This window comes from Aquarana catesbeiana, linkage group LG04, assembly GCF_042186555.1.
Source record: "Aquarana catesbeiana isolate 2022-GZ linkage group LG04, ASM4218655v1, whole genome shotgun sequence".
In the NCBI taxonomy this organism is placed as follows: domain Eukaryota; kingdom Metazoa; phylum Chordata; class Amphibia; order Anura; family Ranidae; genus Aquarana; species Aquarana catesbeiana.
In genome coordinates, this window is record NC_133327.1 from 1,297,673 (window position 1) to 1,325,168 (window position 27,496).

Consider the following 27,496-nt stretch of genomic DNA (forward strand, 5'->3'; position numbering starts at 1 on the left):
CTGGAAAAATGATCAAACATTCACATAGAATTACATGAAAAGAAAGGGAGTTGGACTTTAAATCAGGTGCGAAGCATACCATTGACATATAATAAATACATTTGATATACCATATGTATACATGAATAGAATGATAACACCCCATAGACACACTCCTAAACCTTGTGAACAGCCTTTCCAGAAGAGTTAAAGATGTTATAGCTGCAAAGGTTGGGCCAACGCAATATTGAACCCTACGGACTAATGCCCCGTACACACGGTCGGACTTTGTTCGGACATTCCGACAACAAAATCCTAGGATTTTTTCCGACGGATGTTGGCTCAAACTTGTCTTGCATACACACGGTCACACAAAGTTGTCGGAAAATCCGATCGTTCTGAACGCGGTGCCGTAAAACACGTACGTCGGGACTATAAACAGGGCAGTGGCCAATAGCTTTCATCTCTTTATTTATTCTGAGCATGCGTGGCACTTTGTCCGTCGGATTTGTGTACACACGATCGGAATTTCCGACAACGGATTTTGTTGTCGGAAAATTTTATAGCCTGCTCTCAAACTTTGTGTGTCGGAAAATCCGATGGAAAATGTGTGATGGAGCCCACACACGGTCGGAATTTCCGACAACAAGGTCCTATCACACATTTTCCATCGGAAAATCCGACCGTGTGTACGGGGCATAAGACTGGGATGTCATTAAAGTTCATGTGCGTGTAAAGGCAGGTGTCCCAATACTTTTGGCAATATAGTGTGTGTGTGTGTATGTATGTATGTATGTATGTGTGTATATATATATAGACAGTATAGAACAGTATAGAAAGTTTTATTAATTTTCTTGTCAATGGTTGTTTTCCTACTTGAAGGAATGCTATCTTACCTTCTTCTATTTTATCTCTTGTCAAACTTGTATTTTTCTTGGCAGCAGTCAAGAATTCAACTTGCAATGAGGTTTTCTATATTATATATGTTTTATATATTATTATATATTATAAAATAGTATAGTATAAACTTCTATAAACGAATAACTGTTGCTTAATATTGAACTAATGATAATATTGATGATAATACCACTACTACTACAATAATAATAATATGAATATCTTAATAATTAATAATAATAACATATGCAAATTAATATCAATATTATGAAATATATGGGTTAATATGAAATTCTACTACAGTAGACAATCAGCTTTTAATGTCCACTTAAGTGTTGACAATTAAACCTCAAATCTGGTTCCTATGCAGAGCTGCACCAGATTTTGAAAGCTCCAGTTTTAGTAAATGCCCCCCCCCCCCCCCATGTCACCCCCAGACCCACATTTTAGAATTCTCCTGCCTTATGCCCTGTACACACGGTCGGACTTTTCGACGGGACTGGTCTGACGGACGCCGACGGACCAAATCCGGTGTCTTGTCGATTAGTGCCTCCCGTCGAATAATGCATCCACTACGTCACACCAGCTGATTCCCCTATCAGCTGGCATGACGTAAGACTGCACATGCGCAGTTCGTCGGATGCATTTTCCGACGGGAGTCACAGAACACAGTGGAGAGGCACAGTGTAGGAGAGGCTAGAGGAGATATTTGAGCTCCGATTCCCGGGGACCCACTTGGTGAAAACCCACCAAACTTGGCACACTTTTAGGGAACACCGCTGGCTGTATGTGGTAGAAATTTTGGGTCCAGGGAACAGAACGGCAGCCGGTACCGACTCCCGAAAGTGAGCCGCTTGCTTCATTTTTCCGCTGGCAGAAAGAGAAAACAGTGTAGGAGTGTAGGAGAGGCTCGGGAGATATTTTGAGCTCCTGTATCCGGGGACCCGCTCCATGAAAACCCACCAAACTTGGCACACTTATAGGGAAGACCCATGTCTGCAGGTGGAAAAAATTTCGGGTCCAGGAAACTAAAGGGCAGCCGGTACCCAATCCCCAAAGTGGGCCACTCGCTTCATTTTTCCGCCTGGGGGAAAAAATGGGCGACTTTGAGCTCCGGTTTCTGGGGACCCACTGGGTCAAATCCCACCAAATTTGGCACACTTATAGTGGAGAGCCATGACTATACGTCCAAAAAATTCCAGCTCCAGGGAACCAAAGGAAAGCCAGTACCGACTCCCCAAAGTAGGCCCCTCACTTAACATGGGAGTCTATGGGGAAACCAGGCAAAATTGTGACGGATTTCACTTATCGCTCAACCATTCGACGACCGAATGGCCTAGCGACACCAAACTTGCACCCCTTTTTCACAAATATCACAGCTATACCTCATAAAAATGTGGAGGTTCGGGGACCTTTTACCGGGGATTTACCGGGGCAACAATGTTGACCGTCTACCCCCACACCAAACCGGGGCCCGGTACCCCAACCGGAACCCTCCAGTTACCGGAAAATGCCACTTTGAAACGGTGTAGATCGGACCCGGTTCACCGTGGAAGGCTCCGGTAGGTCTCATTTGAATATTTCAGGCCTTTTCTACAGAATGGCATCCACTTTCGAGGACCACTGGACCCCTCACAAAACACCGGCAAAGACGTGCATGGCGCTCTCCGGTTCTATGGGTCTTAAAAATACACAGACACCGGGAGGCTGTGGGGATGCTTTTTAGGTACTCACTGGCCAAGTTTGGGGTCCAGGGAACGTTTGGCGGGCCGGTGGCACCCCAAAAGGTCAACCGGTAGAAACCGCACATTTTACATTGTAGTCTATGGGAAACTCAGTCAACTTGGGGGGCTTATATTTCCTCGGCTGTTGGGGTTAGGAACACCAAACTTGGCACACTTGTAGGGGAGACGATGCACTACATGTGGTCCACATTGGGGTTCCTAGACCCTACGGTTGGCCCGTAACCATCTCCCAAAGACGGCACCCCTAGGGCGGTAAAACCAGTTCTGCTACTCAGAAAATTCAGATTTAGGTTCTGGCGTCTATCGGTCGGATGACTTTGAGGGCTCATATCTCCAGAACCCAAAATTTGGTGTGCTGGCTCATGGGATCTAGATCTACAACATATCCAAAAATTGGACTCCTAGCTCAAACGGTTCAGAAGATGACTTTCCTGCAGCCCAAAAAATGCTTGAGTTTGAAAGTTAGGTCGACACAAAGCATGCATGGTGGTTTTCAGAAAAGTCATTTCGGGCACCTTTCGTTCCAGAGACCTCAAATTTGGCCTGCAGCTAGGGGGCCTCTATGAACCCCCAACTACCAAGTTTGAAGTTCCTGTGACCTACGGTTCCGGAGATATGGACCTGTAAAGCGAAAAGTTCAGACCGGCCATGGGGCACCAAGGGATCGGTTCCGATCTCGCTGCCCCCTCGGCCTTGGTGGGCACCATGGGTCGGTCCCCTTTGGAAGACCATATCGACCTGCCAAATTTGGGGTCTCTAGCTCAAAGTATGGGGGAGATATGGACTTCCAAAGGGGACCGACCCATGGTGCCACCAAGGCCGAGGGGGCAGCGAGATCGGAAACGGTCCCTTGGTGCCCCATGGCCGGTCTGAACTTTTCGCTTTACCGGCCCATATCTCTGGAACCGTAGGTCACAGGAACTTCAAACTTTGTAGTTGGGGGTTCATAGAGGCCCCCTAGCTGCAGGCCAAATTTGAGGTTTCTGGAACAAAAGGTGCCCGAAATGACTTTTCTGAAAACCACCATGCATGCTTGGTGTCGACCTAACTTTCAAACTCAAGCATTTTTTGGGCTCCAGGAAAGTCATCTTCCTAACCGTTTGAGCTAGGAGTCCAATTTTTGGATATGTTGTAGATCTAGATCCCATGAGTCGGCACACCAAATTTGGGGTTCCGGAGATAGGAGTCCTCAAAGTCATCAGACCGCTAGAGGCCATAACCTAACTCCGAATTTTCTGGGTAGCAGAACCGGTTTTACCGCCTTAGGGGTGCCAACTTTGGGAGACGGTTACGGGCCAACCGTAGGGTCTAGGAACCCCAAATTTGGATCACATATAGTGCATCGTCTCCCCTAGAAGTGTGCCAAGATTAGTGTTCCTAACCCCAACATCTGAGGAAATAGCCCCCCAGGTTGACCGAGTTTCCCATAGACTCAAATGTTAAATGTGCGGTTTCTACCGGTTGACCCTTTGGGGTGCCAACGGCCCGCCAAACATTCCCTGGACCCCAAACTTGGCCAGTGAGTACCCGAAGAGCAGCCTCCCAGTGTCGGTGTATTTTTAAGACCCATAGAACCAGAGAGCGGCACGCACGTCTTTGCCGGTGTTGTGTGAGGGGGCCACCAGTCCTCTAAAGTCGTGAGGGGTGCCATACTGTGGAAAAGGCTTGAAATATTATAATGAGACCCCCCTGAGCTTTCTAGGGTTAACCGGATCTGAGCTTAACCGTTTCAAATTACCATTTTCCAGTTACTGTAAGGTTCTGGTTGGGGTACTGGGCCCCGGGTTGGTGTGGGGGTACCCTTTAGAATGCTTCTACATCACCCCTAAGTTTTGTAATTTTGTGACCCATGGTCAGGGAGCACCGGTACTGTGAATATGGTCAACATTTTGGCCCCGGTAAATCCCCGGTAAAAGGTCCCCGAACCTCAAAATTTTTATGAGGTGCAGCTGTGCTATCTGGGAAGAAGGGGTGCAAGTTTAGTGTCACTAGCCCATTCGGTCCTCGAATGGTTGAGCGATAAGTGACATTCGCCACAATTTGGCCTGATTTTCCCATAGATTCCCATGTTAAGCGAGGGGCCTAATTTGGGGAGTCGGTACCGGCCTGCCTTTGGTTCCCTGTACCCGAAATTTCTTCCACGTGTAGCCATGGCTCCCCCCTACAAGTGTGCCAAGTTTGGTGTGATTTGACTTGGTGAGTCCCCGGAAACCGGAGCTCAAAGTCACCCCAATATCGGCAGTTTTTCCCCTAGGAGGCAAAGTGAAGCGAGGGGTGCCGTCTTTGGGAGATGGTTACGGGCCAACCGTAGCGTCTAGGAACCCCAAATTTGTATCACATATAGAGCATTGTCTCCCCTACACGTGTGTTAAGTTCTTAACCCCAACACCTGAGGAAATATTAGCCCCCCAATTTGACTGAGTTTCCCATAGACTCCAATGTTAAACGTGCGTTTTCTACCAGTTGACCTTTTGGGGTGTCACCGGCCCGCCAAACGTTCCCTGGACCCCAAACTTGGCCAGTGAGTACCTGAAGAGCATCCCCACAGACTCCTGGTGTCGTTGTATTTTTACGACCCATAGAACCAGAGAGCGCCGCGCACGTGTTTGCCGGTGTTTTGTGAGGGGTCCACTGGTCCCCTAAAGTGGAAGGGGGTGCCATTTCGTAGAAAAGGCCTGAAATATTCAAATGAGACCTACCGGAGCCTTTCCCGGTGAACCGGGTCCAAGCTACACCATTTCAAAGTGCCATTTTCCGGTTACTGGAAGGTTCTGGTTGGGGTACCGGGCCCCGTTTGGGTGTGGGGGTACCCATAGAGTGTCTCTACTTCACCCCCAAGCTTTGTGATTTTGTGACCCATGGTCAGGGAGCACCGGTACCGTGAAGATGGTCAACATTGTGGCCCCGGTAAATCCCCGGTAAAAGGTCCCCGAACCTCAACATTTTTATGAGGTGCAGCTGCGCTATCTGGGAAGAAGGGGTGCAAGTTTAGTGTCGCTAGGCCATTCGGTCATCGAATGGTTCAGCGATAAGTCAAATCCGCCACAATTTGGCCTGGTTTTCCCATAGACTCCCATGTTAAGTGAGGGGCCTATTTTGGGGAGTCGGTAGCGGCCTTCCTTCGTTTCCCTGTACCCGAAATTGCTTGCACTTGTAGTCATGGCTCTCTCCTACAAGTGTGCCAAGTTTAGTGTGATTTGACTCAGTGGGTCCTCGGAAACCGGAGCTCAAAGTTGCCCCAATATCGGCAGTTTTTCCCCTAGGCTGCAAAGTGAAGCGAGGTGTGCTGTCTTTGGGAGACGGTTACGGGCCAACTGTAGGATCTAGGAACCCCAAATTTGAATCACAAATAGTGCATCGTCTTCCCTACAAGTGTGTCAAGATTAGTGTTCCTAACCCCAACACCTAAGGAAATATTAGCCCCCCAATTTGACTGAGTTTCCCATAGACTCCAATGTTAAATGTGCGTTTTCTACCGGTTGACCTTTTGGGGTGTCAGCGGCCCACCAAACGTTCCCTGGACCCCAAACTTGGCCAGGAGGTACCTGAAGAGCATCCCCACAGACTCCTGGTGTTGCTGTATTTTTACGACCCATAGAACCGGAGAGCGCCGCGCACGTTTTTGCTGGTGTTTTGTGAGGGGTCCACTGGTCCCCTAAAGTGGAAGGGGGTGCCATTCCGTAGAAAAGGCCTGAAATATTCAAATGAGACCTACCGGAGCCTTTCCCGGTGAACCGGGTCCAAGCTACACCATTTCAAAGTGCCATTTGCCGGTTACCGGAAGGTTCCGGTTGGGGTACTGGGTCCCGGTTCGGTGTGGGGGTACCCATAGAGTGTCTCTACTTCACCCCCAAGCTTTGTGATTTTGTGACCCATGGTCAGGGAGCACCGGTACCGTGAAAACGGTCAACATTGTGGCCCCGGTAAAAGGTCCCCGAACCTCAAAATTTTTATGAGGTGCAGCTGCGCTATCTGGGAAGAAGGGGTGCAAGTTTAGTGTCGCTAGCCCATTCGGTCATCGAATGGTTGAGCGATAAGTGAAATTCACACAACACAGGCAAAGACAAAGACAGGCCCCCTCACACAACACAGGCAAAGACGTGCGCTGCGCTCTCCGGTTCTATGGGTCTTAAAAATACACTGACACCGGGAGGCTGTGGTGATACTCTTCAGGTACTCACTGGCCAAGTTTGGGGTCCAGGGAACGTTTGGCGGGCCGCTGACACCCCAAAAGGTCAACCGGTAGAAAACGCACATTTTACATTGGAGTCTATGGGAAACTCAGTCAAATTGGGGGGCTAATATTTCCTTGACTGTTGGGGTTAGGAACACCAATCTTGGCACACTTGTAGGGAAGACGATGCACTATTTGTGATTCAAATTTGGGGTTCCTAGATCCTACAGTTGGCCCGTAACCATCTCCCAAAGACAGCACACCTCGCTTCACTTTGCAGCCTAGGGGAAAAACTGCCGATATTGGGGCAACTTTGAGCTCCGGTTTCCGAGGACCCACCGAGTCAAATCACACTAAACTTGGCACACTTGTAGGAGAGAGCCATGACTACAAGTGCAAGCAATTTCGGGTACAGGGAAATGAAGGAAGGCCGCTACCGACTCCCCAAAATAGGCCCCTCACTTAACATGGGAGTCTATGGGAAAACCAGGCCAAATTGTGGCGGATTTGACTTATCGCTGAACCATTCTATGACCGAATGGCCTAGCGACACTAAACTTGCACCCCTTCTTCCCAGATAGCGCAGCTGCACCTCATAAAAATGTTGAGGTTCGGGGACCTTTTACCGGGGATTTACCGGGGCCACAATGTTGACCATCTTCACGGTACCGGTGCTCCCTGACCATGGGTCACAAAATCACAAAGCTTGGGGGTGAAGTAGAGACACTCTATGGGTACCGCCACACCCAAACGGGGCCCGGTACCCCAACCAAAACCTTCCGGTAACCGGAAAATGGCACTTTGAAATGGTGTAGCTTGGACCCGGTTCACCGGGAAAGGCTCCGGTAGGTCTCATTTGAATATTTCAGGCCTTTTCTACGGAATGGCACCCCCTTCCACTTTAGGGGACCAGTGGACCCCTCACAAAACACCGGCAAAAACGTGCGCGGCGCTCTCTGGTTCTATGGGTCGTAAAAATACAGCGACACCAGGAGTCTGTGGGGATGCTCTTCAGGTACCTCCTGGCCAAGTTTGGGGTCCAGGGAACGTTTGGCGGGCCGGTGACACCCCAAAAGGTCAACCGGTAGAAAACGCACATTTAACATTGGAGTCTATGGGAAACTCAGTCAAATTGGGGGGCTAATATTTCCTCAGGTGTTGGGGTTAGGAACACCAATCTTGGCACACTTGTAGGGAAGACGATGCACTATTTGTGATTCAAATTTGGGGTTCCTAGATCCTACAGTTGGCCCGTAACCGTCTCCCAAAGACAGCACACCTCGCTTCACTTTGCAGCCTAGGGGAAAAACTGCCGATATTGGGGCAACTTTGAGCTCCGGTTTCCTAGGACCCACCGAGTCAAATCACACTAAACTTGGCACACTTGTAGGAGAGAGCCATGACTACAAGTGCCAGCAATTTCGGGTACAGGGAAACGAAGGAAGGCCGCTACCGACTCCCCAAAATAGGCCCCTCACTTAACATGGGAGTCTATGGGAAAACCAGGCCAAATTGTGGCGGATTTGACTCATCGCTGAACCATTCGATGACCGAATGGCCTAGTGACACTAAACTTGCACCCCTTCTTCCCAGATAGCGCAGCTGCACCTCATAAAAATGTTGAGGTTCGGGGACCTTTTACCGGGGATTTACCGGGGCCACAATCTTGACCATTTTCACGGTACCGGTGCTCCCTGACCATGGGTCACAAAATCACAAAGCTTGGGGGTGAAGTAGAGACACTCTATGGGTACCCCCACACCCAAACAGGGCCCGGTACCCCAACCAGAACCTTCCGGTAACCGGAAAATGGCACTTTGAAATGGTGTAGCTTGGACCCGGTTCACCGGGAAAGGCTCCGGTAGGTCTCATTTGAATATTTCAGGCCTTTTCTATGGAATGGCACCCCCTTCCACTTTAGGGGACCAGTGGACCCCTCACAAAACACCGGCAAAAACGTGCGCGGCGCTCTCTGGTTATATGGGTCGTAAAAATACAGCGACACCAGGAGTCTGTGGGGATGCTCTTCAGGTACTTACTGGCCAAGTTTGGGGTCCAGGGAATGTTTGGCGGGCCGGTGACACCCCAAAAGGTCAACCGGTAGAAAACGCACATTTTACATTGGAGTCTATGGGAAACTCAGTCAAATTGGGGGGCTAATATTTCCTTGACTGTTGGGGTTAGGAACACCAATCTTGGCACACTTGTAGGGAAGACGATGCACTATTTGTGATTCAAATTTGGGGTTCCTAGATCCTACAGTTGGCCCGTAACCATCTCCCACAGACAGCACACCTCGCTTCACTTTGCAGCCTAGGGGAAAAACTGCCGATATTGGGGCAACTTTGAGCTCCGGTTTCCGAGGACCCACCGAGTCAAATCACACTAAACTTGGCACACTTGTAGGAGAGAGCCATGACTACAAGTGCAAGCAATTTCGGGTACAGGGAAACGAAGGAAGGCCGCTACCAACTCCCCAAAATAGGCCCCTCACTTAACATGGGAGTCTATGGGAAAACCAGGCCAAATTGTGGCGGATTTGACTTATCGCTGAACCATTCGATGACCGAATGGCCTAGCGACACTAAACTTGCACCCCTTCTTCCCAGATAGCGCAGCTGCACCTCATAAAAATGTTGAGGTTCGGGGACCTTTTACCGGGGATTTACCGGGGCCAAAATGTTGACCATCTTCACGGTACCGGTGCTCCCTGACCATGGGTCACAAAATCACAAAGCTTGGGGGTGAAGTAGAGACACTCTATGGGTACCCCCACACCCAAACGGGGCCCGGTACCCCAACCAGAACCTTCCGGTAACCGGAAAATGGCACTTTGAAATGGTGTAGCTTGGACCCGGTTCACCGGGAAAGGCTCCGGTAGGTCTCATTTGAATATTTCAGGCCTTTTCTACGGCATGGCACCCCCTTCCACTTTAGGGGACCAGTGGACCCCTCACAAAACACTGGCAAAAACGTGCGCGGCGCTCTTTGGTTCTATGGGTCGTAAAAATACAGCGACACCAGGAGTCTGTGGGGATGCTCTTCAGGTACTTACTGGCCAAGTTTGGGGTCCAGGGAACGTTTGGCGGGCCGCTGACACCCCAAAAGGTCAACCATTAGAAACCGCACGTTTAACATTGGAGTCTATGGGAAACTCGGTCAACTTGGGGGGCTGATATTTCCTCAGATGTTGGGGTTAGGAACACCAATCTTGGCACACTTCTAGGAGAGACGATGCACTACCTGTGATCCAAATTTGGGGTTCCTAGACATTATGGTTGGCCCGTAACTGTCTCCAAAAGACAGCACCCCTAGGGCGGTAAAACCAGTTCTGCTACCCAGAAAATTCGGACTTAGGTTCTGGCCTCTACCGGTCGGATGACTTTGAGGACTTCTATCTCCGGAACCCCAAATTTGGTGTGCCGACTCATGGGATCTAGATCTACAACATATACAAAAATTGGACTCCTAGCTCAAACGGTTCGGAAGATGACTTTCCTGGAGCCCAAAAATGCTTGAGTTTGAAAGTTAGGTCGACACAAAGCATGCATGGTCGTTTTCAGAAAAGTCATTTCGGGCACCTTTCATTTCAGAGACCTCAAATTTGGCCTGCCGCTAGGGGGCCTCTTTGAACCCCCAACTGCCAAGTTTGAAGTTCCTGTGACCTACGGTTCCGGAGATATGGACCGGTAAAGCGAAAAGTTCATACTGGCCATGGGGCACCAATTCCGATCTCGCTGCCCCCTCGGCCTTGGTGGGCACCATGGGTCGTTCCCCTTTGGAAGTCCATATCTCCCCCATACTTTGAGCTAGAGAACCCAAATTTGGCAGGTCGGTACCGGTGCATTTTAGACACAAGACCCGGGTAGACCGACTCTCATGCGCAGTACGTCACATCACTCCAGCTGATTTCCCGATCAGCTGGCGTGACGTATCGACTGCGCATGCACAGTTCGTCATATGCATTTTCCGACGGGAGGCAAGCCACAGGGAGCATGTGGAGGGAGAGAATCTTAAAGAGGGAGTCCTGCGAAAATTTTTTTAAAAGTCAGCAGCTACAAATACTGCAGCTGCTGACTTTTAAAATAAGGACACTTACCTGTCCCAGGGTCCAGCGATGTCGGCACCCGAGACTGAATCGTCCCTCGGTCCTCGGGTGCTGCCACCGCCATTCTCTGTAAGGGAATCAGGAAGTGAAGCGTTGCGGCTTCATTTCCTGGTTCCCTACTGCGCATGCGCCAGTCTCGCTGCGCTTCCTTACTGGTCCCCGCTGCCTCTGGGACCTGTGTGTGTCCCAGCAGACAGCACGGGGGGAGGGGACGGGAGGGGGCTTAGACTCCCGTGGGAGTCTTCGCTGAAAGTAGGTGCAAATACCTGTCTTAGACAGGTATCTGCACCCCCCTCCCCCCTGAATGGTGCCAAATGTGTCACCGGAGAGGTCGGGTTCCGAAAAGCGGAGGTTCAATTTTTGTGTGAACATCCACTTTAAATGTAAGATTCTGCCTCGCTCTCTGTGGCGTGACGTATCGACTGGGCATGCACAGTTCGTCGTATGCATTTTTCGACGAGAGGCAAGCCACGGGAGCGCGCGGAAAGAGAACACTGACGTAAGAGAGAACTCCACAGGGAACACTGACGTCAGAGAGAACTCCACAGGGAACACTGACGTAAGAGAGAACTCCACAGGGAACACTGATGTAAGGGAGAACTCCGCAGGGAACACTGACGTAAGGAAGAACTCCGTTGGCTTAATAACATCAGCGGCAACACCGTATCCAGCCCCGCCCCCAACACACCCCTAGGCTGCTCTAGAGAAAGGGGGCAAGCGCCATGCATAAGCAGTGTATTTGTCAGGGAAGCTTGGATTGACACAGCGGTGCTAGCGGGAGGGCCAAGGTCTGTGCTTCCAGAGGGGGGCGGTCCCTGAATAGCTATGTATGTGTAAGTGACCTACACTGCAGTTTAAGAAAGCCCATCAGAGATCCCGTTCCCAAGAGCTTGCAATCTATTAAAATGACATACAGTTTATCTCTGTTTACTCTTTGTTCTTTTGACAAGTGTGCTTTAGATAGAGCATGTCAAGCCGTAGCTGTGCTCCCTGGGGATATGCTGATTGCCCATCCGTGCTGCTGCTGGAGGGAGCCCAGGTGACCATAAATGAGAGCCCTACAGACTTGGTCATGGTGAGTGACCAAGTCACCAAGTGGTATATCCCCCACACCATCCCATACCCCACTCCATCTCCCCTGAGGACTTAGGACCCTCTAGGCCACTCACCTGGGGACTGGGACCCTCTAGGCCACTCACCTGTGGACAGGGACACCCATTTTCCCTGGGGACTGAGACCCCCTTCTCCCATGGGGACTGGGACACCTTCTCACCTGGGGACAGGGACCCCTTCTCACCCGGGGACTGGGATCCTCTCTCACCTGGGGACAGGACCTCCATCTCCCCTGAGGACAGGGAACCCACCTCCACTAAGAACAGGAACCTGATCACCCTGTGTGTGCCAAACTCACCTCCCTGCCCCTGTGTGTGCCAACCTCACCGTCCTGCCCGAACACCCTGTGTGTGTCAACCTCACCGCCCTGCCTGACATGTGTCCTGTGTGAGGGCCCTCCTGTGACAGCTGTTATCAGGACTTTAACCCACTTGGTGCTCCCCTACATGGATGTGCTCTCACTACACGACTGTATATAAGGGATGAAGGCCCAGAGACATGTCCAGGGTACACAGAGGATACATGAGATAGATTATAAGGGATGGAGGCCCAGAGACATGTCTAGGGTACACAGAGGATACATGAGATAGATTATAAGGGATGGAGGCCCAGAGACATGTCCAGGGTACACAGAGGATACATGAGATAGATTATAAGGGATGGAGGCCCAGAGACATGTCCAGGGTACACAGAGGATACATGAGATAGATTATAAGGGATGGAGGCCCAGAGACATGCCCAGGGTACACCGAGGATACATGAGATAGATTAGAAGGGACGGAGGCCTCCTCTGTGTACCCTGGACATGTCTCTGGGCCTCCATCCCTTTTAATCTTACAGTGCAAGGGGGAACTTTGTGAACCCTGATGAAAAGGGGAACACTGATGTAAAGACTCTGATGTAGTTAGGAACCCCTTACATCAGAGTTCCTCTTTAGATCATGCTCTGCATCATTTCTCTTTACATCTGAGTTCCTTTGCACTGCAAGGGGGAATCCTGCAGACTCTGATGTAAAGGGAAATGCCGGTAAGTCTGATGTGGGGGGGGGGGGGACTCTGCTGACCAGAGACCACCTTCCACAGAGTGATCGGGCAGGACGGTGAGGTTGGCACACACAGGGGCAGGGAGGTGAGTTTGGCACACACAGGGTGATCAGGTTCCTGTTCTTAGTGGAGGTGGGTTCCCTGTCTCCAGGTGAGATAGGATCCCAGTTCCCGGGTGTGAAGGGGTCCCAGTCCCCAGGTGAGAAGGTGAGAAGGTGTCCCAGTCCCCAGGGAAAATGGGTGTCCCTGTCCACAGGTGAGTGGCCTAGAGGGTCCCAGTCCCCAGGTGAGTTGCCTAGAGGGTCCTAAGTCCTCAGGGGAGATGGAGTGGGGTATGGGATGGTGTGGGGGATATACCACTTGGTGACTTGGTCACTCACCATGACCAAGTCTGTAGGGCTCATTTATGGTCACCTGGGCTCCCTCCAGCAGCAGCACGGATGGGCGATCAGCATATCCCCAGGGAGCACAGCTACGGCTTGACATGCTCTATCTAAAGCACACTTGTCAAAAGAACAAAAAGTAAACATAGATAAACTGTATGTCATTTTAATAGATTGCAAGCTCTTGGGAACGGGATCTCTGATGGGCTTTCTTAAACTGCAGTGTAGGTCACTTACACATACATAGCTATTCAGGGCCCCGCCCCCTCTGGAAGCACAGACCTTGGCCCTCCGGCTGGCACCGCTGTGTCAATCCAAGCTTCCCTGACAAATACACTGCTTATGCATGGCGCTTGCCCCCTTTCTCTAGAGCAGCCTAGGGGTGTGTTGGGGGCGGGGCTGGATGCGGTGTTGCCGCTGACGTTATTAAGCCAGCGGGGTTCTTCCTTACGTCAGTGTTCCCTGCAGAGTTCTTCCTTACGTCAGTGTTCCCTGTGGAGTTCTCTCTTACGTCAGTGTTCTCTTTCCGCGTGCTCCCGTGGCTTGCCTCTCGTCAAAAAATGCATACAACGAACTGTGCATGCCCAGTCGATACGTCACGCCACAGAGAGCGAGGCAGAATCTTACATTTAAAGCGGAGGTTCACACAAAAATTGAACCTCTGCTTTTCGGAACCCGACCCCTCCGGTGACACATTTGGCACCATTCAGGGGGGAGGGGGGTGCAGATACCTGTCTAAGACAGGTATTTGCACCTACTTCCGGCGTAGACTCCCACGGGAGTCTGTGCCCCCTCCCGTCCCTACCCCCCGTGCTGTCTGCTGGGACACACACAGGTCCCAGAGGCAGCGGGGACCAGTAAGGAAGCGCAGCGCGACTGGCGCATGCGCAGTAGGGAACCAGGAAGTGAAGCCGCAACGCTTCACTTCCTGATTCCCTTATAGAGAATGGCGGTGGCAGCACCCGAGGACCGAGAGACGATTCAGTCTTGGGTGCCGACATCGCTGGACCCTGGGACAGGTGAGTGTCCTTATTTTAAAAGTCAGCAGCTGCAGTATTTGTAGCTGCTGACTTTTAAAAAAATTTTCGCAGGACTCCCTCTTTAAGATTCTCTCCCTCCACACGCTCCCCGTGGCTTGCCTCCCGTCGGAAAATGCATATGACGAACTGTGCATGTGCAGTCGATACGTCACGCCAGCTGATCGGGAAATCAGCTGGAGTGATGTGACGTACTGTGCATGCGCAGTACGTAGGAGGCATTTTTTGACAGGAGGCAATAATCAACGTTACACCGGTGTAGTGTTGATTATTGCCTCCCGTTGAAAAACGCATACTACGAGTCCCCTCTTTCCTGGGGTGGTATTTTGGGCTCAATCGGAGAGAAACTTCCACACGGTTGCTTGCAGGAGTGTCAGTATACCCGGATCTTGTGTCTAAAATCCACCGGTACCGACCTGCCAAATTTGGGGTCTCTAGCTCAAAGTATTGGGGAGATATGGACTTCCAAAGGGGACCGACCCATGGTGCCCACCAAGGCCGAGGGGGTAGCGAGATCGGAACCGGTCCTTTGGTGCCCCATGGCCAGTATGAACTTTTCGCTTTACCGGTCCATATCTCCGGAACCGTAGGTCACAGGAACTTCAAACTTGGTAGTTGGGGGTTCATAGAGGCCTGCAGGCCAAATTTGAGGTCTCTGGAACGAAAGGTGCCCGAAATGACTTTTCTGAAAACCACCATGCATGCTTTGTGTCGACCTAACTTTCAAACTCAAGCATTTTTTGGGCTCCAGGAAAGTCATCTTTGGATATGTTGTAGATCTAGATCCCATGAGCCGGCACACCAAATTTGGGGTTCCGGAGATATGAGCCCTCAAAGTCATCCAACCGGTAGACGCCAGTCTGAATTTTCTGAGTAGCAGAACCGGTTTTACCGCCCTAGGTGTGCCGTCTTTGGGAGATGGTTACGAGCCAACCCTAGAGTCTAGGAACCCCTATGTGGACCACATGTAGTGCATCGTCTCCCCTACAAGTGTGCCAAGTTTGGTGTTCCTAACCCCAACAGCCGAGGAAATATCAGCCCCCCAAGTTAACCGAGTTTCCCATAGACTCCAATGTTAAATGTGCGGTTTCTACCGGTTGACCTTTTAGGGTGCTACCTGCCCGCCAAATGTTCCCTGGACCCCAAACTTGGCCAGTGAGTACCTAAAGAGCATCCCCACAGCCTCCCGGTGTCTGTGTATTTTTAAGACCCATAGAACCGGAGAGCGCCGTGCACGTCTTTGCCGGTGTTTTGTGAGGGGTCCAGTGGTCCTCGAAAGTGGATGCCATTCTGTAGAAAAGGCCTGAAATATTCAAATGAGACCGACCGGAGCCTTCCCCGGTGAACCGGGTCCGAGCTACACCGTTTCAAAGTTCCATTTTCCGGTAACCGGAGGGTTCCGGTTGGGGTACTGGGCCCCGGTTCGGTGTGGGGGTACCCATAGAGTGTCTCTACATCACCCCCAAGCTTTGTAATTTTGTAACCCATGGTCAGGGAGCACCGGTACCGTGAAGACGGTCAACATTGTGGCCCCGGTAAATCCCCGGTAAAAGGTCCCCGAACCTCCACATTTTTATGAGGTATAGCTGTGATATCTGGGAAAAAGGGGTGCAAGTTTGATGTCGCTAGCCCATTTGGTCGTCGAATGGTTGAGCGATAAGTAAAATCCGTCACAATTTTGCCTGGTTTCCCCATAGACTCCCATGTTAAGTGAGGGGCCTACTTTGGGGAGTCAGTACCGGCCTTCCTTCGGATCCCTGGACCCAAAATTTCTTACACTTATAGCCATGGCCCCCCCTACAAGTGTGCCTAATTTGGTGGGATTTGACCCAGTGGGTCCCCAGAAACCGGAGCTCAAATTTCCCCCAGGCAGAAAAATGAAGCGAGTGGCCCACTTTGGGGATTCGGTACCGGCTGCCCTTTGGTTCCCTGGACCCGAAATTTTTTCCACCTGCAGTCATGGGTCTTCCCTATAAGTGTGCCAAGTTTGGTGGGTTTTCATGAAGCGGGTCCCCGGATACAGGAGCTCAAAATATCTCCCGAGCCTCTCCTACACTCCTACACTGTTTTCTCTTCCTGTCAGCGGAAAAATGAAGCAAGGGGCTCACTTTCGGGAGTCGGTACCGGCTGCCCTTCGGTTCTCTGGACCTGAAATTTTTTCCACATGCAGCCAGCGGTGTTCCCTAAAAGTGTGCCAAGTTTGGTGGGTTTTCACCAAGTGGGTCCCCGGGAATCGGAGCTCAAAGTATCTCCTCTAGCCTCTCCTACACTGTGCCTCTCCACTGTGTTCTGTGACTCCCGTCGGAAAATGCATCCGACGAACTGCGCATGTGCAGTTGATACACCAAGCCAGCTGATCGGGAAATCAGCTGGCGTGACGTCATGCACTGCACATGCGCAGTACGTAGGAGGCATTATTCGATAGGAGGCACTCATCGACACAACACCGGCAAACAATCCGATCGTGTGTGGGCTTCACCGGACCTTCAGCGGACTTTTCCAGTCGCAAATCTGACGGACTTTAGATTTGGAACATGCTTCAAATCTTTACGTTGTAACTCCGCCGGACCCAGAAATCCGCTCGTCTGTATGCTAGACCAACGGACAAAAAAACGACGCTAGGGCAGTTGCTGGCTACTGGCTATCAACTTCCTTATTTTAGTCCGGTGTACGTCATCGTGTACAAATCCGTCAGACTTTGGTGTGATCGTGTGTAGGCAAGTCCGGTCATTAGAAAGTCCGTAGAAAGTCCGCCAAAAGTCCGTTGAAAGTCTGTTGGACGGGTTGTCCGACTTTTGTAGCCGAAAAGTCCGACCGTGTGTACGCGGCATTACAAGTCTCTGGTCAGTGATTTAATGTCAGAGGTCATGAACATTGTTGTGTAATAACAGCTGTTCACCTGTATTCTAAAGTTTCCTTATATGACATCTCTCTGGTAGATGGCTTGAGGTCACCTCTGTCATCGAACATCCAGAGACCTACACCCCAAACTTCTGTAATCCTACATATCTCTGGTAGATGGCCCAAAGTCGCCAATCTCAGTGAATCTCCAGAGACCTATCACTAGGGCAGTGGTTGTCAACTTTATGAGCTATAGGGGGCCACCAATGCAGCCCCTGACATCACCAAAGGGCCACACATAATGTTAAATATATGTAATGCCTTAGAGGACTGTCAGAAGCTACAGACCTAATAGAGGAATTGAGGGTTAGATATTGTGGACAGGCTACAATTGTTGGCTGGGGATATGCTACAGAAGACAATATGAAACTGGAAACAGATTGCTGAGGTCTGAGGGCGGCACATCATATACCAAAGAGCCTCATGCAACCCTCGGGTCACAGGACACCAGGGCTTTAGTAGATGCCCGCAGATCAGAGGTCACCACGGTCATGTAATAACAGCCATACACCTTCATCCCAGAGTTCTGCAGTCTTACATGTTCATGGAAGGTGACCTGAGGTTTGACCACCATTGTGTAGTTCTGGGTTCACCTGTCCTACATCGTTTTGGAAGTTGGCCTCTAGTCAATGGTCACCAAAACCATGTAATATCAGCCCCCTATCTTCATCCCAGGGCTCTTCCTGTAATTACAGCCCTTTAACATTATCCTAGGTTCTTGATTTGATAACAGTCCCCATCGTCTCCCCGGAGGTACACTTTTCTGCCCTTTTTATCCTCCTGCACTCAGCTCTGGGGTTGCCACTGTTCTGTGATTACCATCCCCATCAAGGGCCTAAAGGGAATCTCCTATAACTTGGTACCCTCAAATATACAGCCTGAGGTCTGGTGTCAATGTGTCACACTCTCTCCTCGTTATTTTAGGTATGAGCAGTATGTAAATGACAGATACAAGGACCATCTGAAGAATCAGGGAAAAGTAGATTCGGTGAGATGATGTTGATGTTTCTGCCACTAATCATGTAATTGCTATTCAGCCACCATCACATATTTCTCTGATAGCCTGTGCTCCTATTACATCCAACAAGGCTGCCTCTATTGCAGCAATTCATAAAAGTACTTCCCTTACTTCATCTGGTTATGCCCCTTTATCCCAATCTACTCATCCTCCTGTCACTATCTGTCCCTCCACGCTGTACGGCACCCATGCAAACTACCCGTACCCCCTTTTATAATGCCCCTCTATTCCAGTTTGCCCCTCACCTTCATTCCCCCGAGCTGTGCAACCCACATCTGAAGTCCCCATACCCCCTAATATTACTCCTCTATATTAGTCTGCCTATATTTCTTCGCTATCCCCTGCAAGGTGTACAGCCACCATTTGAACTCCCCTTACCCCCTAATACTGATCTCTGTTGTTCCATAGTTGGTTGGAGTCGATGTCGTGGCTGGTCTTGATATGTACGCAGAGCGCGGACAATGGGAGAGGTGTATAGAGATAGCGGCTAAACAGGTAAGAAAAAGAATACACAGGAAGACTCGGGAACTATGTATAGATGGAAAGACTCGGGGTCTGTCTATGGTGGTGAAGACCCTGGGGCAGTGTATGGATGGGGAGACACGGGCGCAATGCCCCATTGTTGGTGTTAGTGGGAAAAATAGTACCTCTTCATTGGTGTTAGTGGGGAGGATAGTAACCCATTGTTGGTGTCAGTAGGGGAGAGTGCCCTGCGGTTGGTGTCATTGGGAGAAATAGTGCTCAACTGGAGTGTGGACATTGAAGGCCCTGGGTCTGTGTGTGTGTGTGTATGGACATTGAAGACCCTGGGTCTGTGTGTGTATGGACATTGAAGACCCTGGGTCTGTGTGTGTGTGGACATTGAAGACCCTGGGTCTGTGTGTGGACATTGAAGACCCTGGGTCCGTGTGTGGACATTGAAGACCCTGGGTCCGTGTGTGGACATTGAAGACCCTGGGTCCGTGTGTCGACATTGAAGACCCTGGGTCTGTGTGTGTGTGTGTGTGTGTGTGTGTGTGTGTGTGTGTGTGGACATTGAAGACCCTGGGTCTGTGTGTGTGTGGACATTGAAGACCCTGGGTCCGTGTGTGGACATTGAAGACCCTGGGTCCGTGTGTGGACATTGAAGACCCTGGGTCCGTGTGTGGACATTGAAGACCCTGGGTCCGTGTGTGGACATTGAAGACCCTGGGTCCGTGTGTGGACATTGAAGACCCTGGGTCCGTGTGTGGACATTGAAGACCCTGGGTCTGGGTGTGGACATTGAAGACCCTGGGTCTGGGTGTGTGTGTGTGTGTGTGTGTGTGTGTGTGTGTGGACATTGAAGACCCTGGGTCTGTGTGTGGACATTGAAGACCCTGGGTCTGTGTGTGGACATTGAAGACCCTGGGTCTGTGTGTGGACATTGAAGACCCTGGGTCCGTGTGTGGACATTGAAGACCCTGGGTCCGTGTGTGGACATTGAAGACCCTGGGTCCGTGTGTGGACATTGAAGACCCTGGGTCCGTGTGTGGACATTGAAGACCCTGGGTCCGTGTGTGGACATTGAAGACCCTGGGTCCGTGTGTGGACATTGAAGACCCTGGGTCTGTGTGTGGACATTGAAGACCCTGGGTCTGTGTGTGGACATTGAAGACCCTGGGTCTGTGTGTGGACATTGAAGACCCTGGGTCTGGGTGTGGACATTGAAGACCCTGGGTCTGTGTGTGTGTGTGTGGACATTGAAGACCCTGGGTCTGTGTGAGTGTGTGTGCGTGGACATTGAAGACCCTGGGTCCGTGCGTGGACATTGTGCGTGGACATTGAAGACCCTGGGTCCGTGCGTGGACATTCAAGACCCTGGGTCCGTGCGTGGACATTCAAGACCCTGGGCCCGTGCGTGGACATTCAAGACCCTGGGTCCATGCGTGGACATTCAAGACCCTGGGTCCGTGCGTGGACATTCAAGACCCTGGGTCCGTGCGTGGACATTCAAGACTCTGGGTCCGTGCGTGGACATTCAAGACCCTGGGTCCGTGTGTGGACATTCAAGACCCGGGGACTGTGTGTGGACTTTACAGACTCAGGGACTGTGTGTGTAGATATTGAAGATCCAGGGACAGTGCGTGGATGGGAAGACTCAAGGACCGTGTATGGACAGGAGGACTGGGGACTGTTTATTGATCTACATTTGTGAGTGTTCACATCAGCCCCTGGGGGTAGATGTTGCAGGGGTCCATGTGGGTCAGTCACTGAGAAACGTTCAGATGTACAGTCCATCTAACAGGTTTGCTAGTCCCTTCACACATCTTCCTGTAAAGAGTATCAGGACTGGCTGCAGCTACTGTACAAACTGATGTCTCCTCTGATGGAACAATTACTAAGAAATCCATCTCCTGTTGTTCTGTCAGAGGTCTCTGCTGCATAGGAACATCCCCTGACCCCATGTATTTCTCTTGCAGAATTATAAAGTCCTGCACAAGTACGTGGCCCTTTTTGCCACTCACCTCATCAAAGAAGGCAGCTGGGAGAAGGCCTTGTCCCTCTATGTCCAGCATGGAGCTCCAGCCTTCCCTCAGGTAATTTCACTTTTACTTCTTCCACATTGCTCACATTGTATTTGTTGTAATTTATGTGGATTTCTGGCGTGCCTGGGTTTGTTCTTATATACACCGATCAGCCATAACATTCTGACCACCCACCATTACTCGTCGAGGCATGGACTCCACTAGACCTCTAAAGGTATGCTGTGTTATCTGGCACCAAGCTGTTGGTAGCAAATCCTTTAAGTCCTGTAAGTTGTGAGGTGGGGCTTCCATCCTTACTTTGTCCATTTTTTCTGCTTTCAAAACATTAACTTTAGGGACAACATGTTCACTTGCTGCCTAATATATCCACCAACTTTTCAGATGCCATTGTAATGAGATAATGTAATTCACATGCTAGCAGAGCAGGGCGACGGTGCGTCCAAACTGGCTCCAATGGCCCTACATAGTCTGTACATGATTGTTTCTTGCATTCACAGAATTTCAACATTTACAAGCGGATCTTCGTGGAGATGGTGAATGCGGAGGGCATGAACTGTGCGGAGGTTTACCACACCTGGGCGAACCTGCGGGGCCTACTCTACTCCCTGGTGAGAGCTCCAGTGCAGCCTTTGTGTGTAGCGATGACAATATCTTCGGATGGTGGTACAGAGAAATGCTCATAGTTCAGTAAGCAGGGGGACCAGTGACCGTAGACTGGGAGGAGGTCCAATGACCTGCAGACTGGGAGGAGGTCCAGTGACCTGCAGACTGGGAGGAGGTCCAGTGACCTGCAGACTGGGAGGAGGTCCAGTGACCTGCAGACTGGGAGGAGGTCCAGTGACCTGCAGACTGGGAGGAGGTCCAGTGACCTGCAGACTGGGAGGAGGTCCAGTGACCTGCAGACTGGGAGGAGGTCCAGTGACATGCAGACTGGGAGGAGGTCCAGTGACCTGCAGACTGGGAGGCGGTCCAGTGACCTGCACACTGGAAGGAGGACCAGTGACCTGCAGACTGGAAGGAGGACCAGTGACCGCAGACTGGGAGGAGGTCCAGTGACCTGCAGACTGGGAGGAGGTCCAGTGACCTGCAGACTGGGAGGAGGTCCAGTGACCTGCAGACTGGGAGGAGGTCCAGTGACCTGCAGACTGGGAGGAGGTCCAGTGACCTGCAGACTGGGAGGAGGTCCAGTGACCTGCAGACTGGGAGGAGGTCCAGTGACCTGCAGACTGGGAGGAGGACCAGTGACCGCAGACTGGGGAAAATTGGGTATCTAATCTGGGGTGATAATGGTGCTTATTCTGTTTGGCAGTGTGAGAACCTGGTCAAATCCAGTGAGGTGAATTCTCCAGCACACCAAGAGTTTGAGCTTATGATGCTGATTGCTCATTATTATGCCACACGTTCTGCATCACAGGGGGTGCAATCTCTGGTAAGTATGAGGACAAGTACCGTGCATGTCCTTGTACTGATCTTACTGACTCATCTATGTCCTCCCTGGTATAGTTTTGCTATTCTAGGATCTCTAAGCTTTTCTTTGTTCCCTTTTATCTCATATTCTCTTGCGTTCCTTGTCCACTCTTCTCACACCTTAACGCTCATATAGAGCACTTTTTGTACAAAGTTTAGACGAGTTTAGGAGAATTTTACTTTTTTTCTGCCAGTAAGCTCTCCCTGTCTTTTTATTTCTTTCCCTCTTGTCCTCTGTCTCCCTCTTCTCCTTTTCTGTTGCGCCATCTCTCTTCCTATCCTCTGTCTCCCCATCTTTCTCCCTCTCCTCCTCTGCTGCCTCGTCTCTTGCCCTCTCCTTCTCTGCCGCTTTTTCTCCCTCCTCTGCCGCCTCATCTATCTCCCTTTCCTCTTCCATAGTCCTCGTCTCTCTTCCTCTTCTCCTCTGCCGCCTCCTCTCTTTCATTCTCTATTGCCCCGTCTCTCTCCTTCTTCGGCACCTCATCTCACTCCTTCTCTGCCGCCTCATCTTTCTCCCTCTCTTCTTCTGTCGCCTCGTCTCTCTCCCTCTTCTTATGTCGTCTCGTCTTTCTCCCTCTCCTTTTCTGTTGCCTCGTCTCTCTCTCCCTCTCCTCTCCTGTGGCCTAGTCTCTCTCACTCTCCTCGTCTCTCTCTCCTTTTCTGTCTCCTCACCTCTCTCTCTTCTTCTGTCGGCTTGTCTCTCTCCCTCTCCTCCGCCGCCCCGTCTCTCTCCTTCTTCCTCTCCTCCGCCACCTCGTCTCTCTCTCCCTCTCCGCCTCTTCTGTCACCTCGTCTCTCCCTCTCCTCTTCTGTCGCCTCGTCTCTCCTTCTTCCTCTCCTATGCTGCCTCATCTTTCTCCCTCACCTTGTCTCTCCTCTACCGCCTGCTCTTTCTCCCTCTCCTGCTCTTTCATCGCCTCGTCTTTCTCCCTCTCCTCCCTTGTCTCACCTTGTCTCCCTCACTTTAACCCTGAGCATTGGTCCTTTCTCTAGACCTGCACCTGTCTCATTGTCTCCTCATAGACCACTGACACTGAATATCTCTTACAGGATGTGATAGCTGCTAAACTCTGCATCTCGCTCCTGCGTCACACCAACCTGCTCCCTGCAGACAAAGCTTTCTATGAAGCTGGAATGGCTGCCAAGGTAATATTTGTTATAAATTATCTGAGAGTGGTGGGGGACATCACATGACACAAACATTAATGGAACCCTCGTACAGATAACGTAGGATTGGTTTGTATGATACTTTTATGGCCAATGGTAACACAAATAGCAATGAACTACCTTAGAAGGGGAAGGGGGGTTGATTTCTTAAACAAAAAGAAATACCCCCTAAATGGGACTTTGAAAGACCACCAAATCTGATATAAAAATGATTGACTTTAATAATACCGCATAATTCAATACAAAAGGGTAAAAAGCGTCTGTACAGTACATACATAATACACAAAAACAAAACACAAAGAAAATCATAATATACAAAGGAACATCAATACTCTCCAATGGGTAGTGTACCCTGATACCCGGGGGGTTGATTTCTGATCCCACAAAGACAATCTCTATAGATCATCATTTTCTGGATTTGGTGCTTTTGTAGCTGCGGTCTGACATTAAGTGGTGCTGAGCTTGCTGTGAGCTGTCTCTGTATTGTTTTTCCAGGGAATGGGCTGGCAGAGCGCGGCCTTCATCTTCCTGAACAGATTCCTCGACCTAGTAGATGTGAGTATCCGAAAGATGAGGTGATATGCTGGGGGAACATATCTCCCAACCACGAGTAGATAAATGTCCACCATTGTATTTCCTAAATCATTTCATCATCTCCAGGCAATTGAGGAAGGAAATCTGGACGCCTTGGACCACTCAGATTTTCAAAACACAGACATTCCATTTGAGGTTCCGCTCCCCGCTAAACAGCATGTTCTGGTGAGTAGCGGATATCATGCGAAACCCCTTTCATTGCAATCCTTTTACTAATCATTGTATGACACTGACCTACCACCCTCTACAACGCCCTTCCTTTTCCTCTCCTGCTTCCTGCTCCCCACTGTCTGTGCTCTACCTCCCTGCTTCCCCACTGTCTGCGCTCTACCGCTCCCTACTTTCCCGCTGTCTGCGCTCTACCGGTCCCCCCTCCCCCGCTGTCTGCGCTCTACCGCTCCCTCCTCCCCCGCTGTCTACGCTCTACCGCTCCCTCCTCCCCCGCTGTCTGCGCTCTACCGCTCCCTCCTCCCCCGCTGTCTACGCTCTACCGCTCCCTCCTCCCCCGCTGTCTGCGCTCTACCGCTCCCTCCTCCCCCACTGTCTGCGCTCTACCGCTCCCTCCTCCCCCGCTGTCTGCGCTTTACCGCTCCCTCCTCCCCCCTCCCCCACTGTCTGCGCTCTACCGCTCCCTCCTCCCCCGCTGTCTGCGCTCTACCGCTCCCTCCTCCCCCGCTGTCTGTGCTCTACCGCTCCCTCCTCCCCCGCTGTCTGCGCTCTACCGCTCCCTCCTCCCCCGCTGTCTACGCTCTACCGCTCCCTCCTCCCCCACTGTCTGCGCTCTACCGCTCCCTCCTCCCCCGCTGTCTGCGCTTTACCGCTCCCTCCTCCCCCCTCCCCCACTGTCTGCGCTCTACCGCTCCCTCCTCCCCCGCTGTCTGCGCTCTACCGCTCCCTCCTCCCCCGCTGTCTGTGCTCTACCGCTCCCTCCTCCCCCGCTGTCTGCGCTCTACCGCTCCCTCCTCCCCCGCTGTCTGCGCTCTACCGCTCCCTCCTCCCCCGCTGTCTGCGCTCTACCGCTCCCTCCTCCCCCGCTGTCTGCGCTCTACCGCTCCCTCCTCCCCCGCTGTCTGCGCTCTACCGCTCCCTCCTCCCCCACTGTCTGCGCTCTACCGCTCCCTCCTCTCCTGCTGTCTGCGCTCTAACGCTCCCTCCTCTCCCGCTGTCTGCGCTGTATAGCTTACTCTTCCCCACTGTCTCCTCCACACTGCCTGTGCTCTACTGCTCTCTTTTCCCCCACTGTCTGCGTTCTACCGCTCTCTCTTTCTACATTGTCTCCTTCCCACTATCTGCACTCTACCCCTCCCTCTGTGCTCTACTGTTCCCTCATCCTTATGATTTGTGCTTGCTCTTCCCCTCTCTGCACTTTCATCCCCACTGCCTGCACTCTGTTGCTCTCTCTCCCCCATTGTCTCCTCCCTGCATTCTGTGCTTTGCCCCGCCTTCCTTCCCACCATCTGTGCTCTTCCCCTCCTCCCTACTACTACTCTACTGCTCCCTCCTCCCCACTTTTTGCACTGCTCTCTTGCCCTCCTCCATTCTGTCTACACTCTACCCCTCCCTCCTCCATTCTGTCTACACTGTACCTCTCTCTCTTCCCCATTATCTGTGCATTAACACTCCCTCTTTCTCGCTGTCTGTGCACTACCACTGTCTGATCTCCTGCTCTGTTGCACACTGTCTCCCTTCCTCTTTCTGTGCTGTACCCCTCCGTCTGCACTTTACAGCTTGTATTACTTGGTGTTTCTCCTCTGCCAGGTGGATAAGCGGGAGGAGGTTAAGGAGTGGGTGTTGGCAGTGTCCATGGACCAGAAAGTGGAGCAGACTCTTCCAATGGATGAACGAGGCACCTTTGAAGGGTCGCTTGAAGCCACAAACAGTGGAATCCATTCCCTGCCGTGTCTGATCACCGGTGAGATCTCTATTATTGTATATGGTGACCTCTTACTATCGGAATAACAGCGGGTGATCAGGAAGCAGCTGGAATCATCCTTGTAGGGGGTCATAATATAATCCTTTCAGAGTTTATTATTTATTTTTTCGACTGCCTGCAGGTTATCCAGTCCTGAGGAATAAGGTGGAATTTAAACAGCCAGGAAAAGCCGCTAACAAGGAAGACTGGAATAAATTCCTCATGGCCATTAAGGTGATTTCCCCTCCCTTATCTGCTCTCCCACCCTTTAGATCTGCCCCACCCCCGCTGACTTATCCTTTCTATTCTGCTTCCAGACCAGCCACAGCCCCGAGTGTCAGGACGTCCTGAGGTTCATCAGTCAGTGGTGTGGAGGTCTCCCAAACACCAGCTTCTCTTTCCAATGACCAACCCTGAGTTCTCCTGATCTGCACAATGATGCCTGGAAAGTTTTTAAAGAATATATATATATTGATTGTACATATTTATATTTGTTATTATGGACTAAAGAAAATAAAAATATATCATAATATCATATTGATTTGAATATTGTGTCATTTTTTCCAGCCAGAAGGTGGAGCTATCTGCTCCTTTACTGTCTCCTTACCTCTTGTAGCAAAAACTTTCTTGTGTAGAGCTCAAGTCTAAAGCCTTGTATACACAATCGGACTTTCCAATGGGATGACAGGCTGTTGGTGGTAAATCCGACCGTGTGTATGCTTCATCGGACAATTGTCGGATTTTCCGCGGACAAATGTTGGATGGCAGGTTTTAAAATTTTCCGCCGTTAAACGTGTGTTGTCGTATTTTCCGAGCGTGTGTACACAAGTCCGTCGGACAAAAGTCCTAAGTACAAACGCCTGCTCGGAAGCAAGGACGAGCCAGAGGCAGTCTGTCTTGTAAACTGGCGCTATTAATGGAGAATTAACATTCGTGATGTGACAAATTATGATATATCGAAATGCAGCGCACTATTCTCTTCTTCTTTAATGGGATAATAATGATGCTGCTTTGCTGGTGATACTGAAGGAGTTATTGCAAATGAATTTTCAAAGGCTTTTTTTTCTAGTGATATCAAGAATAATATTATTATGCTTTTTTTTATTATTTGGGAAAGTTACCACAACACCATTATTCCGTAGTTTTTAAGATCAGAGATACAACTATGTTGGTGTCCCTTGTTAATTTTATATTGTATTTTTTTAATTGTAACTGCCTACTCCTAAATTGTCATTTGAAGTAAAACACATAGCCAAGTATTATTCTCCACGTTTTTTTTATTGTGCATTAAAAAGAGAAAACAAATAAAATTAGACATGCTATCTGCCAATAGAACTTAAACAAAAAGTGCATTCTATGCATCCGAAAATATATCAAATCATTATTATTCAACCAAAAAATAAAAAAAAGTATCATCCATGTGTCCTATTTCTCAATACTGTATAGGGTGT

General features: G+C 50.5%; 1 protein-coding gene across 1 annotated transcript in view; it reads left to right on the forward strand.

The window, feature by feature from the left end:
- Nucleotides 1-26,582, forward strand: part of IFT172 (intraflagellar transport 172) — a 119,662-nt gene extending 93,080 nt beyond the window's left edge. Inside the window, exons 38-48 of the mRNA XM_073624715.1 lie at nucleotides 18,305-18,368; nucleotides 18,807-18,893; nucleotides 20,840-20,956; nucleotides 21,403-21,513; nucleotides 22,215-22,334; nucleotides 23,423-23,518; nucleotides 24,035-24,094; nucleotides 24,200-24,298; nucleotides 25,892-26,045; nucleotides 26,188-26,279; nucleotides 26,363-26,582. Of these exons, the coding sequence (XP_073480816.1) occupies nucleotides 18,305-18,368; nucleotides 18,807-18,893; nucleotides 20,840-20,956; nucleotides 21,403-21,513; nucleotides 22,215-22,334; nucleotides 23,423-23,518; nucleotides 24,035-24,094; nucleotides 24,200-24,298; nucleotides 25,892-26,045; nucleotides 26,188-26,279; nucleotides 26,363-26,452 (1,090 nt within the window). The 3' untranslated portion in view covers nucleotides 26,453-26,582. The remainder of the gene's footprint in view (nucleotides 1-18,304; nucleotides 18,369-18,806; nucleotides 18,894-20,839; nucleotides 20,957-21,402; nucleotides 21,514-22,214; nucleotides 22,335-23,422; nucleotides 23,519-24,034; nucleotides 24,095-24,199; nucleotides 24,299-25,891; nucleotides 26,046-26,187; nucleotides 26,280-26,362) is intronic.
- The last annotated feature ends 914 nt before the right edge of the window (nucleotides 26,583-27,496 follow it).